Source organism: Bos javanicus, chromosome 6 (assembly GCF_032452875.1).
Source record: "Bos javanicus breed banteng chromosome 6, ARS-OSU_banteng_1.0, whole genome shotgun sequence".
NCBI classification, from domain to species: domain Eukaryota; kingdom Metazoa; phylum Chordata; class Mammalia; order Artiodactyla; family Bovidae; genus Bos; species Bos javanicus.
In genome coordinates, this window is record NC_083873.1 from 16803894 (window position 1) to 16817351 (window position 13458).

General features: G+C 36.2%; 1 protein-coding gene across 1 annotated transcript in view; it reads left to right on the top strand.

Annotated features, from left to right (window-relative positions):
* Nucleotides 1-13458, top strand: part of COL25A1 (collagen type XXV alpha 1 chain) — a 509464-nt gene that overhangs the window by 429534 nt on the left and 66472 nt on the right. The window contains exons 16-18 of the mRNA XM_061419417.1: nucleotides 1141-1173; nucleotides 1579-1614; nucleotides 6387-6431. Coding sequence (XP_061275401.1) covers nucleotides 1141-1173; nucleotides 1579-1614; nucleotides 6387-6431 — 114 coding nt within the window. The remainder of the gene's footprint in view (nucleotides 1-1140; nucleotides 1174-1578; nucleotides 1615-6386; nucleotides 6432-13458) is intronic.

Below are 13458 nucleotides of genomic sequence, written 5' to 3' on the forward strand. Positions count from 1 at the left end.
TTGTTTTCCTTGTAGCGTGTTCATGAAAGAGAGGACCAGAAGGAGCTTGGAAATCTAAAGCCTTTGTCTGGCATCACCTCAGAAATAAGCAACATCCCAAGCACCCCCTGAATTCTCTCCCGGCAGCGTCTATCTGCCCATGGAGAGCAGATTTGGAATGTAGTCACCCTCCATGAAATCCGGATGGAATACAATGCCTTTTAGAAAACCAGATTCTATCTCACGAGTTCCTCTCAGATCTTCTGTGTGTCCCTGTCACCCACAAGTCATCTATCATCCTGTAAATTTCCGGTGACCGTGTCACAATGAAGTAAGTGTAGGGCCAGAAAAAATGTGCCAGCCACAACTGTGGTGTGCTTCACGAGGAAAGCAAACTGACCAGCTCCGTGGCTTTTTGCAGCTCAACATCGTTAAACCTTTGACTTCATCTGTTGAACCCTGACTTTCTGAAGACCAAAAGAGTTAGGGAATTCCTAGCAAATGATAGCCAGTGACATTAATAAATTTCAGAAATGGAGAAAACTGAAACTCCAGATCTGCTAATGTATTGCTTTAGAATACAACTGTAGCACTCTATCAGAGAAGGCAGTGGCACCCCACTCCAGTACTCTCGCCTGGAAAATCCCATGGACGGAGGAGCCTGGAAGGCTGCAGTCCATGGGGTCGCTGAGGGTCGGACACAACTGAGTGACTTCACTTTCACTTTTCACTTTCATGCATTGGAGAAGGAAATGGCAACCCACTCTAATGTTCTTGCCTGGAGAACCCCAGGGATGGGGGAGCCTGGTGGGCTGCTGTCTATGGGGTCACATAGAGTCGGACACGACTGAAGCGACTTAGCAGCAGCAGCAGCGGTAGAGTCTATCAGGGGAAGAGATTCATATTCATATATTTCTATTTATTTCAAGGAATGTAGTCCTCATGTATTTTGCATTCAAAGTAGTTTTAGAAAGTATATTGTTGATCTTGGAAATTATTGACATCTTCACAGCCATATGGATACAAAGTCTTAGGGAGCATAGTTTGACCCATTAGTCACGGCATTTCCCTTGGGCGCTCCTGTCAATAACGGCTCTCAGTGTGTTTGTGTGTTTCCTCTTCTCATAACTTGTAGAATAATCTTCCTGGGTTTCGTTTTAGGGTGACCCGGGATCGTCTGCTGCAGGAATTAAGGTAACTATATGCTTACAAGTGTTTGTACCCCAAGAGTTACAGTTTTGACTTTTGTATGTCTCTTGTTTCTCTTCTCTTTTACCATTTTGGATGGTTCTAACTCTGTTTCTATTCTCCTGCAATAACTGGCTTCCAAATACAACAGGGAGTATCTGCTGGAAGTCTAATAAAGGCTTAAACAATACCTTTCTGATTGGTTTTAATGGAAATGTGGATTTGTATGTAAGCTTTAGACATAGTCAAAGCAGAAAAAAAAAAAAAAGGTTCCTATGTCTAGTAATATAGAGAGTAATAGAGTGAATGAAATGCATGTGTCATCAAGGAGGCTGGAAGTGTCCAGGGGTCTAAGGGTTCTGGAGAGTTCTTTTAAGACTGCCTTTTCCATCTTTGGTTTTCTTTGGCCAGGGAGAACCCGGAGAATCTGGTCGTCCAGGGCAAAAGGTAATTTCCCTATTCTAGTGTGGTTTTAGTACTATTTTGTATTCACCATTTTACCATATCTGCTATCCACTGTGTAATATGAGAACAATTATTGAAAATGTTGCTGTTTTCATGCTTTGTATGCAGTGTTATTGTTTTTCATTTTAAAAGGGTTGATGCTGACCATAGCAAAAGTGTAAACACATTCTGTACATGTGAAAGGAAGTTTTATGAACTAAAGTCTGCATGTACTGAGCTGTTTAATACTAACAAGGATCATCTGGGTTGGAATGCCAACAACTTGTCTTGCATGTTTAAAGATACTCTGCATGTTTCTATCTTTCACGAGAAGAAATGAATATTTACTAAACTGTGTCAGTAGGGGATGATGGACAGTTCTTTTAAGATTATATTCCTTTCCTCTCATTTCAAATACTTCCCAGCTGATAGTTCTTTATGTGAATAATATCTTCCTAAGCAATGAATGTTATGTTGTACCAAGAGATTTGTTCATGAACTAAACTTTAGCTGTAGACACTAGCCAAACCACTTAAACCAATCTGTAGTCACATACATTAATTTTTTTTTTTTATCATTTGTGCCTCACTTTAGTGATAAATTAGAGGACATGCAGTGAATATGTTTATTCTCATTTGAGTCTGAAGCTGGAAACAACTGTTAGTAGTTTATCGTCTAAGCATCTGGATATCAATGCCCAGTGCAGATTTCAGATAACAGATGTAGCTAACAAGTAAATGTGAATTCCACACTAGGTTAAACCTCCTAAGATCATGACTCTGCCTTTGTCTAGCAGTAACTGATGTTATAGAGAAAAAACATGAATAGAGACATAGAATATACCTCATTAGTATAAAGAAAAAGAATAAATCCCACTGTAGTAGTTTGGAATCTTAAAACATAACGTTCAAAACTATTCCCACATTCTTGAAGTTATTGAGAGGATCATTGCTTTGTTTAAACACTTAGGATTAAAGTATTTTTTGAGAAGGTCTTTCACATCTTTTAATATTTCCCTAATTTAAAAATAGGTTTTTCTCTTGAAATTAAGAATCTGAGAGAAATGACTCATTAAGCTTAGTTTTAGATAAAGATGAGACTTTTCTGAAGAGCCCAGCAGAACACTGCAAATTTTTCTGTCCAATGCCTAAAATTTCCTACTGATTCTTTGTGTAAGAAATTTGAAATTAGTGATGTCACAGAGATCCATGATCTGTTTTGGTGTGAAAGAGCATCTGACTTTCTCTAATGAACTAATTTTAAGTTCCTTAGTCTTTAAAAATTGAAGGCTAAATTTAAGCTGCTCTCCAAATCTGTGATAAGGTAAAAGAAATGTCTGCAAAACTGGTATGTCTTTTTGAAACACAAAACAAATTTGCTATAATTTCATATAGGTTTCACTATTTTCAGGGTAGAAGATCCAAATTGATTTTCAATTGGTTAATAAAACTGTGCCTTTATCATGATTACTTAAAAATACATTTTAGATTCATTTCTGAAAGTTTGTAGGTTTACTTATGGAAACGTTGGCTTTTCTTTGCATTTTATTTAAAACCTGTTTTAAATTATATTGAGAGAATTAGATTATATCTGAATGAATATGTGTGTGAATGAATATGTGTATGAATATTACAACTCATCTGAATGAAAATGTGCCCTGAAATGAGCAATATCTTTTTCATCAATATTTAGGCCAGATTCTACCCTTTGATGCAATATCAGTTTCCCACAAATATTTATGACTTCCTTTGTTTAATATCTGGATTTGGCAATACTTACTCCAACATTGATGTAAAAGTAGTGTTCCCATGCTTGCTGGTTGCTTAGCTTGGAAAATGACAAACAGAATGAGTACAGAAGCCATTCAAGGACTCTTCAACAACGTTTGTCTCACCACTGTAGAACTGTGTTGTGGGTTCTTTGATATTTAAGCTTCTGCATTGGGGATGTTCTCAGAAAGTAGAGGATATCCTGACAGAATTGAAGTGCATTGATTAGGTCTCCCCTTTCTGGTATTTGGCAGTATGAAATTTGATTTTTAGTAGTGTTCATAATGTAGGAATGATTTCATTTCAGTTTTTTTTCTTTTATAAACTCAACAGGAGAGTCTGTGATTGATATGTGAGTTAGGGTATATGTATTATAAGGTGAGTGTGTAGATATATGAAATAGGCATTGTGTTTCATCACATGATTTTTTCCTTCCTACCTTCTCCACATCCAGTGGCACTGGTGGTAAGGTGGTGAGCCTGCTGCCTACCTAACTTCTCCACATCTTTTTGAAATATATATGTATTTTTTAGTTTTAAAGGAGTGAAAATGCTTGTTGCTCCATCGAAAGGGACCATCACAGTAGAAGTATATCGAGAAACACCGGGCGTTGTCACGGGGACACGGGGTGAAAGCAGAGAACTGACTTTAACAGTAGACTGGGTCTCCAATAATGGGGAATAAAGAATGAAAGGGAGAGAAAAAAGAAAACCCAAAGTATAATGTATCAGTATAAAGTATAATCTACTTGGACAAGTAGTCTTTGAGTGGAATAACAAACCAATTCTTAGTTATGACCCAGACCTGACCTTGGGCTGTACATGCCCAAGAACTCAGCTCAGTAAAGCTCTGAGTTAAGAAATAGGCAAGAATGGAGACATTAACTGAAGAACTGTCTCTTAATTAAAAGATAAGCCTTGATGGTATAAAGATAGAGAATTTATATAAGAAGAAACATCTTCCTAAAAGTGTTGAGATGTTTCTCGAAGGGTCAAATTAAATGTTTTATAATCTTTTATTATGTGAACTTCTAAGTAAACATAAATTTGGAAAGGTCAAATTTATAAAAATCCAAGACTATGAAATATTAATTACTGAAATATTTGTTCATTAAATAGTAAATTTATAACGTTTATACCTACATACATATGCATATAACATAGGGAACAGCTAAATGCTCAAACTCTGTAAGTATTAAATCTATATTATAAAATATTCCACAATGTCTTATACATCTTTCTCATGTGAGAAACATGGGTGTGTGTCTATGTATGCATGTGTATGTAAATATCTTACTTTAGTCATTGATCTTTTTATTTTGGTGGGAGGGAAGAGCTTAGTGAGAAAGCTTTTGGAAAAACAGTGTTACAACCCATATGTTTAAATAGGGTTTCCACATGTCTTAAATAGGATGTCTTGAGTTTGGGGGCAGGGCTTCTCTAAGACAAAACAAAACTACGGACTTGTCAGCAATATGCTTACTTTTATTATTTGCTTATTATACAGCAGCTTACTGTATTTTGAAGGGTCTTATACTTTTTTCTTTGTAAAAGAGAATCTTCAGTGAAATATGAATAAGTTCATTTTACTAGATCTTCCTGAAGTCATTTATTGAAGGGGAAAAGGGAAAGAAAAAAGAAAATCAAAGATATAATGTTGTATCTGTGTAAAGTTTAATCTGCTTGGATAAGTATTCTTTGAATGGAATATCAAATTCTTAATAATTATTCTTTCTTCTCTGGCTTAATCTCATCTTAGTCTTGTTCACAAGGCAAACTTTTATTCATGTAGTTTCAAAAAGAATAGCTTTTCTTTTGCATTCCTGAAGCACCTTTGACCTAAACCATTAGGAAAGTCATTGTTCTTTCTATGTCTAATTATACAGCTTCATATAAACAGTATCTGAAGTCATTTTGTGATCATACCAGAGCAAATTATAGTTCTCTATTGTTTGAAAGTAATAATATTAAAGATTAAATGTCTGGTTGCTGTTAGTAGACTTTCCTTGAAATAGGATTGTTCAAGCGTTTAGAGTAGAAGGAGTTTGATGCTTCTGTCTCTTTTGGTATAGTTGGCATAGTTTGCAATCCTGAAACAGTGTGACCCTTTTACCTTCAAATGTTATTTCCACAATATTTGGTCACCTCAGCCCAACACAGGATGGGCTTTCATCCCGTGAAATTTAGCAATTTTTTATTTTAGCAATTTTTAGCAACTTTTTATGCTTTTTTAGTGGAATTCAGGAGATTTTCCAAGCAATAGAACTTCCTGTCAGTATACTTTGTGCTTAAAATAATGTAGACAATCCTGTGAAAATGAGAAGATTTAGCTTGACTCCAGTGTGCTCACCCAAAATGTACCACTTAATCTCAAACCTGTATTCAGAAACAGCTGCATGGTACCATTAGCTCTCAGTGGCTAAGCAGGGCTACCCCAACTCAACAATTGTCAGCTACATGGGCTGGAGTTCAGTATAATCTTAACCATGCGTTTATCTTCTCATCATTCAGGAATGGAAAAGAAATAACTGTTATACTTTTAAGTGAGGAAGACTTTTCATGTGTATTGTTTTGATGTGACCATCTGTTCATACAGCCAACTCTTGATTATCTGAGGTAAGAGACCTCTGGAGTAGGGTGCATTGTTCAAATGCAAGTAATCCTCATTTCAGCTGATAGCTTCAGCTTCTGCAGCAAGTCATTTACCAGACGGGTTCCTTCTCCTTTTCTCTCTCTCACCTTCTGGTAGTAATGACAATGAGCAAGGAACTGCTCATTCCCCAAAGGGAAACTCCTGGAAAACCTGCGTAAGGGTCAACCCATCCCTGAATCAAGAGTTGACTGAACTGTATAATCTCACCAAATGTCTTGAAGCTAGACAGTATATATTATATATATATATATCTACAGCAAGAATTCAACTGGGAGCATTTGCCATGTTTTTCTCAGATACTGTGCCTGAGTGAATACTGTTCTATAATGCTGTGTGATTTTCCTATCTACGTAGGGTGAACCAGGGCTTCCTGGGCTTCCTGGACTTCCGGGGATAAAGGTAAATACGCACTGACAGTCTTGGCTTCGTAGAAATGTAATTGCGGGAGTCACAAAAATGAAAAAAAAAAAAAAATGTGAAAGCTAAAAATATACTGCTGTTCTTTAAATACCAGCCATTTCAACCAATTAAATTTTTAAATGAAAAACAAAGCACAGGTAGCAGAAGTAGAATTACAGACAAAAAACAAACCTATAGTTACCAAAGGGGAAAGCGAGGAGGGGGATGGATTAGGAGTTTGAATCACTTTGCTGTATACCTGAAACTAACACAACATTGTGAAAATCAACTATACGTCAATTAAAAAAGAAAATGAAGCACAGGCATTTCTGAGTTTGTCATGGCTATTTGGATATATATTCACTATATAACCTACTATGCCCCTTAAATAAATGTAAAAATCATTTCACTTGAAGTCATAGGAATTCTTTCAAGTCTAGGAATGTCTCCCTTCACATTTAAATTTACTCTTAAAATCCTATCAGATTTTGACCAGAATTAGAGTCTTAACATCCCCATAAATCTAACCTCCAGGCAGCTGTTTTTGTGATTCACCCATTATAATAATCCCTCCAAAGTGTTTTGTGCCTCCACTTCCTGTCAATAGTTCTCACTGCAAACTACAAATCATATTACTAAGCTTTATTGACCCACGTACTATTCCCATAAAATTTGTATGTGTCTTTTTAAATAACTGCTTAAAGCTTAGTTTGAAAACATTGTTTTACACGTTTTTAAATCATCTAAAGATGTTAAGAAATGGGTTTTTTGTTTAAAATTTTTCATGTGGCAACTGACAAGGCTTAAAAGTTCTATTGCCTTGGCTGTAGTCACTCCCTTAGAATCAGCTTCTTATTTTAAGGTTCTTTTTTAATTCTAGAACTGTTTGATATTAGAACAGAATGCAAGGAGATTTTTCTTTACATTGTTCTTATCTTATAGGATTTTAAATTTATCTCAAGAGTGCTTTAGATGATTCTAAAGTTAACGTTCCTAGTTTCAGTAAGAGAGTTGTACATACTACTTTATGAAGATTGTATTTAAAATGTCTTACATGCATAATATGATTTTAGAATAAATATATTAAATTAATGAGTTCCCAGACATCATATGGTATAATATGTAGTATTTTATGAGGCTATTTGTTATAATTAATAGATATGAAAGCTATGAATTCCAGGTTGGCACTCAGAAATTTTGGTTCTGCGTTTTGTTTGATGTTTCCAGGTTAGCATTATAGATGTTTGGATAGGTCCTTTTAATGTATAATCTTTTGTCTTCTCCATTGAAAAGTACACTCTATAACAACAGTTTACTAAAGAGTTGAAATAATTTCCTTATCTTTTGATATTTAGCAAAAATAACTGAATAAATTGTATGTGATCTCATACTGTAAATATGCGATTAGTAATCCCCCATTGCACATCTTTAGGAGTCCCCCCCACACACACACACAAAAACTTTTTACTAATATTTGGAAAATCATAGATTTTTTTTAAACAAATTTAAGAAAATTATATTCAGCACTACTTTAAAAGAACCTGATGGCATTTAAATAAGAGGGGGAGGGGATGCATTTAAAGGGGGAGCGTTTTGGAAAGACTAGGGCAGGATTTCCTGCAGTACTTGCCTGTAGGTCAGCTGGGCTCTGCCACCAACATCAGTCACATGCCGGGAATCTCAGTGCTGTGTGGAAATCCGGTTGTCCGTTCTCCGGAGCGTGAGCTTTCTTGTTAAGAGAGAGTACATAAGGGTGAAGGTATTGGGGTTTTTCCCTCCAAAACAAACAAACAAAGCTACTGTTTTTTCTCATTACCTTTGATTTCTGTCCTCCGCCAGGAAAGATATACCAGTGCATTTATTTCTCTAGTCATCAGTGGACCAGTCCAGAGGTTTTGTGGTTTCAAATTGGGAAAGATGGTGATTTGCCATCTTTAATGTTTTTGTTTTTATTCCTAGGGTCATGGGAAGTTGCCAGACAAATTTTGTTGAAATCTTATAGCTGACATTTTCCATTGTTTTTCTAAGCTGACTGGTGACTATGGTGAAAGGAAGCTATTGATTGACAAAAACCTTTCTGTCATTCACTAGAGATACTTTTCTAGGTAATTATCAAGTGCTGTTGGGTAACTTGTCAGTATTCAATTTAAATCACCAGTTCTATTTTGGATTAATAGCTCTATCTTCTCTAGTTCAGAATGTAAGCAATATGCTTGCCTTATAATGTACTACATGCTCAATATAAATGAGTAATTCTGTAAAGGAGATAATTTGAAAACACATCATAGTAGTAGTCACTGGATATTTTTAAATGTAGAGTTAAAAGTTTATAAATTTATGATATAGCTTCATTAACTTGGGATATTCTTTATTCCTTTCATATGTCTTGCTTCTACTAGGTAGCTAACCATAGGACAGTTAACCTTGATTTCACAGTTTGAATGAATAATAATACTTAGAAGATGAAACTATTATGTATGGATTTAGAATGCGTGGTAGCAAGAGCATTAGTCATAACCTTCCTAGACCTGTGTTTTTGTTTACGCTTTGGAAATACTTCCTATTGCTACTCATCTCCTTATCTGCTGGTACTCCAGAGAGCATGCAAATGCCATCCATTATTTCCAAGACATTGAGGAAACCAGCCATGACATACCAGGGAAGCTTTGATTGCCACCTGTTGCTCTCCGGGAATGGTTGGAAACTTAATGAGTATCCACATGCCCTTGCACACAGCTCTCAGGAAATGAGCAAAGTGCCTGAGTACAGACAGCAGACTCATCCATCTATCACCTCAGAGTCCCACTCAGAGAAAAGTGCTAATACCTTCGGCATACATAAAAGTCACTAAGAACAGGCATTGCTTAATTTCAAACTACTCTCAAACTTCCAGCACAAGTATTGGAAAATGCGCTCACCATGTGGAAGACATTTGGAATTCCTATTTCATGCATTCATGGTTCATGTAGTGTTAAGATGTTCAACTGGGAAAATTAAATTATGCACAATGTACCATGCAAACATCGGTCTTCTGGAATAAGAATTGAGCTTAGAAAATTATTTTTATAAATAAGCCTTTAAATACATTTTTCATGGGTAAAGCTTATTGTGACTAGCTTTTCCAATATCACTTAAAAGGGGAAGATTTCAAAATTCCTATTTTTAAACATGTTTTTCCTTTCCATACCTTTTGAAACATTATTTACCCTTTTCATGGTTATGTTACCCTAGTCATTAAGTCGCGACAGGCAGTGATCAATAGCCTTGACTTTAAAACCAGACTGCCAGTATGTAGATCCTGGTTCTACCCCTCACCAGTTGTGAAGCTGTGGCGTGATACTGGGCAAGTTACCTAATCTCTGTGTGCTGGGTTTCCTTATAAAATGGAAATTATTATTGTACATAACTCAAGGGGTTGTTGTGAGGATTAAATAAATTAATATATGTGCAGCTCCTAAAATAGTACCAAACATATAGTAAATGAGATATAAATTTTAGCCATTGTTAATTCTTTCTCTTGGAGCAGCTCAGAATATTGGAAACATTGTTTATGCACCTGTTCTATAGAGTCTTACCTCCTGTGGGTCATTTCAACCTAGAGATCATAAGGCCCATTTATACCCTGCAGGTTCATAGATGTGACTGAAAACTCCTCTGTAGTGATGGTTGAATGTTACCTTTAAGAGCAGTAAGATAACCTACTTTCTTACATCACACCATTCATCTTTTCCTCTGACCCAGTACATTCCAAGAACAAAGAATAAAGGAGCACAGCTTTCTGGGCGTAAGACGTGGTGCTGAGTTCTCCTTCCTGACACTGTTCACAGGAAAAGCAAAAGCAAAACCTGACATGTAATAATGAAATACTCTAGGCCCCATTCATAGCGTTGCCTAACCCCAGGCATTTTTTACAGATATGGATTTTCAATGCTGGCTTTTCTCCTTTCAACATTGACTACCAGTTTATCTCATCATATTCAGGAAGTAAATTCAGAAAAAAATGTAGCTGATACAATAAAATGAATGCAGTAGGGAGACCTAATACAGTAAAAATTACAACAAATCAGAAAAACAAACCATTTAGGTGGCAAAGAAATGTTTACAGTGTTTTCCCTCAAAGCTTGATATTTTTGTTCTGGCTTCCACATTAGAAAATTTGACATTCAGATCAAGAGCTTGAGGATTGGGAGACAGTAACTAACTCATTATATAAATTCATCCTTGACACTAACTCATATAAGGACTAACTTTTACAGGTGGCAGAAATGTTGCTTTGTCATTCTTAGGATTAAAAGCAGTGCTCACTAACCTATGAAAATTTATCTTCTAAATCCACTGGAGATGAGGTTCTTTCCTCATATATACCAAATCACATTTTAAAAATAAATAAACAAAGTTCTTGGAAATAACATGGGATGTGTAATGAATTCCTAAAAGAAAAGGAAGAAATACTGATTGGAAGGATAACATTGTGTTATTGTTACTTATAATTATTTCCTGCTTGCACAAAGTGTGTCTGAGCAGTTAAGTAGTTTAAGAATTCAATTAGGAAACTCATACAGCCAGAAATCAGAGAGTTTTTCACAGCCATAATGAAACCTCGAATAAATACAAGTATGCTTTCATGATGCAATCCCATGAAGAAAAAAAAAAATCAGAAAGTTATGTTTTCAAAAAAAAAAAAGAAAGTTATGTTTTCTGCTGCTGCTGCTAAGTCGCTTCAGTCGTGTCCGACTCTGTTCGACCCCATAGACGGCAGCCCACCAGGCTCCCCCGTCCCTGGGATTCTCCAGGCAAGAACACTGGAGTGGGTGCCATTTCCTTCTCCAATGCATGAAACTGAAAGGGGAAAGTGAAGTCGCTCAGTCGTGTCTGACTCTTAGCGACCCCGTGGACTGCAGCCCACCAGGCTTCCCCAGTTCCTGGGATTCTCCAGGCAAGAACACTGGAGTGGGTTGCCATTTCCTTCTCCAATGCATGAAAGTGAAAAGTGAAAGTGAAGTCACTCAGTCGTGTCCAACTCTTAGAGAGTTTTAAATAAACTTGCTATTGTATTTCATTTTCATCATAGCCACCAAAATGTTTAATTTGTATTCAAATGTGATCCTTCAGGGAAGTAAGTGTTTTGGGGACAGATTCCATTTTCTCATTCTTTTTTCCCCCCCTCAATAGTTTTACAAATCAATCATTACCAAAACTGACTGCCTGGAGGTTCTTATTACAACAAATGTTCTTGCTGTTATCCTCAAAAGTAGGTATCATGCTGACTTGAATTCTAATTAGCCCTTAAGCTAGAAGAATATTGTATGGTTAATGCATTCAGTGTCAAGACAAATTAATCAAAATTATTGGTGATGCCTTTAGCACCCAGGCAAATCAGCACATATTTTCCAAACCCTGTTGTACTATTTTTTGGGCAATGAAAATTGGATGTGTTCTGGGTAATAAATATCATGGAAAGCATGACTTGGTTTAAGCTGGTATATTAGGTTAAAAAAATAATATCTTTTATTCCTTAATTGATAATGACATAAAAATAAAACAAATGGTAATAAATGAAAAACCAGAGAATTTTCTATGGGCAAGAACTAATCAGTTAGGACTTTCTGGCCACCATTCCATTTAACAGATGATAGGTTCTAGAAATTTATAGGGAAACAACTGCTAAACCATTTATTTATGAATGAAGCTGTCTCTACATTCTTACCTTGACTAGTAATTCCATCAACCTATTTTTTGACTCTTCTCACTTATATGAAGGACACCCTTTTTGTATTTGACCAAAAGAGGTATTAAATGAACTGTCCCAATAGCCATTTGAAGGGTAAAAATACTTTTTTGTACACGTATATATGTACACATGCTGTGCTTAGTCATCAGTCGTGTCTGACTCTTTACGACTCTGGACTGCAGCCCACAAGGCTCCTCTGTCCATGGGATTTTCCAGGCAAGAATATTGTAGTAGGTTGCCATGCCCTTCTCCAGAGGATCTTCCCAACACAGGAATCGAACCCGTGTCTCCTGTGTCTCCTACATTGAAAGCAGATTCTTTACCTGCTGACCCTACTTTCCTGCCATGTATTAAATGTGAGTTTGAAGAAAAGTCAGTCAGGATTTTATTATGGCATTCCAGGACTTAATGACTTAATGGTAGATTGTTAGATTTCAGAAAGATCATGTTTTTAAGGGACATGCTTTTTTTACCCTTTTGTAATAAAGCCAGATTTTGTTGCCTTATTAGTTGGTAATGATTTTTGTTTGCTTTGTTTGGGGGTTTTGTGTTTTGTTTTTGAGGGTTTTTTGGCCAGAATACATAGAGCTTAAGCTATCTCAATAGACTGTCTAAATTTTTTTTAAGTGATGGTGAATGAAAAGTGGCTTCAGTCAAAAATCTTATCTTTGCAACATCTTCTTTTATCTTGCAGAGTGAATAGATCCCACCTTCCCATAACTTAATTATCTTTTGGTTTATTTTATTTCTCTGTGTACATACTGCCAATTTATAGAAGAAAACAGAGAGAGGAACTCTTAATATTGACACTAGTCAACAGGGGAAAGTTTTGTTGGGTATGAAGAGAAGATAATTTTTCGAAATTTAGCCCCATATTAGTTACTATGACTTATGCCCATTGAGCTTTATAGTACAAGATCAGTGCTGTGGCTGCTGAAAGGTTTAGCTACAATTAGAAAGCTCAGTGTGAGATCCTTAGGCCCTCCAAATGTGGTCATGTATAAGTACACCTTTGATTTCAGCTATAGCTATTCTTTGTAGATTTGATTCTGCATCTTTAAGTACCCCCACTGTTTAAAGTTCCCATTCAAATTAGCAACCTGTGTCAGATTTTCAGAGAGCTCTGTTTGCTGCTACTGCTGCTCCCAGTTTATTTCTAGACCTACCAATTGTGCTTTATCCTAAATTAATAGCATTTATTCTGCCCAGCCCAAATCCCAGTTTACTTGCCAAAACCACAGTCACCCCATTATTCACCTTTTCTACCAGCTCAACACAGGAAGATGTGTTACCATC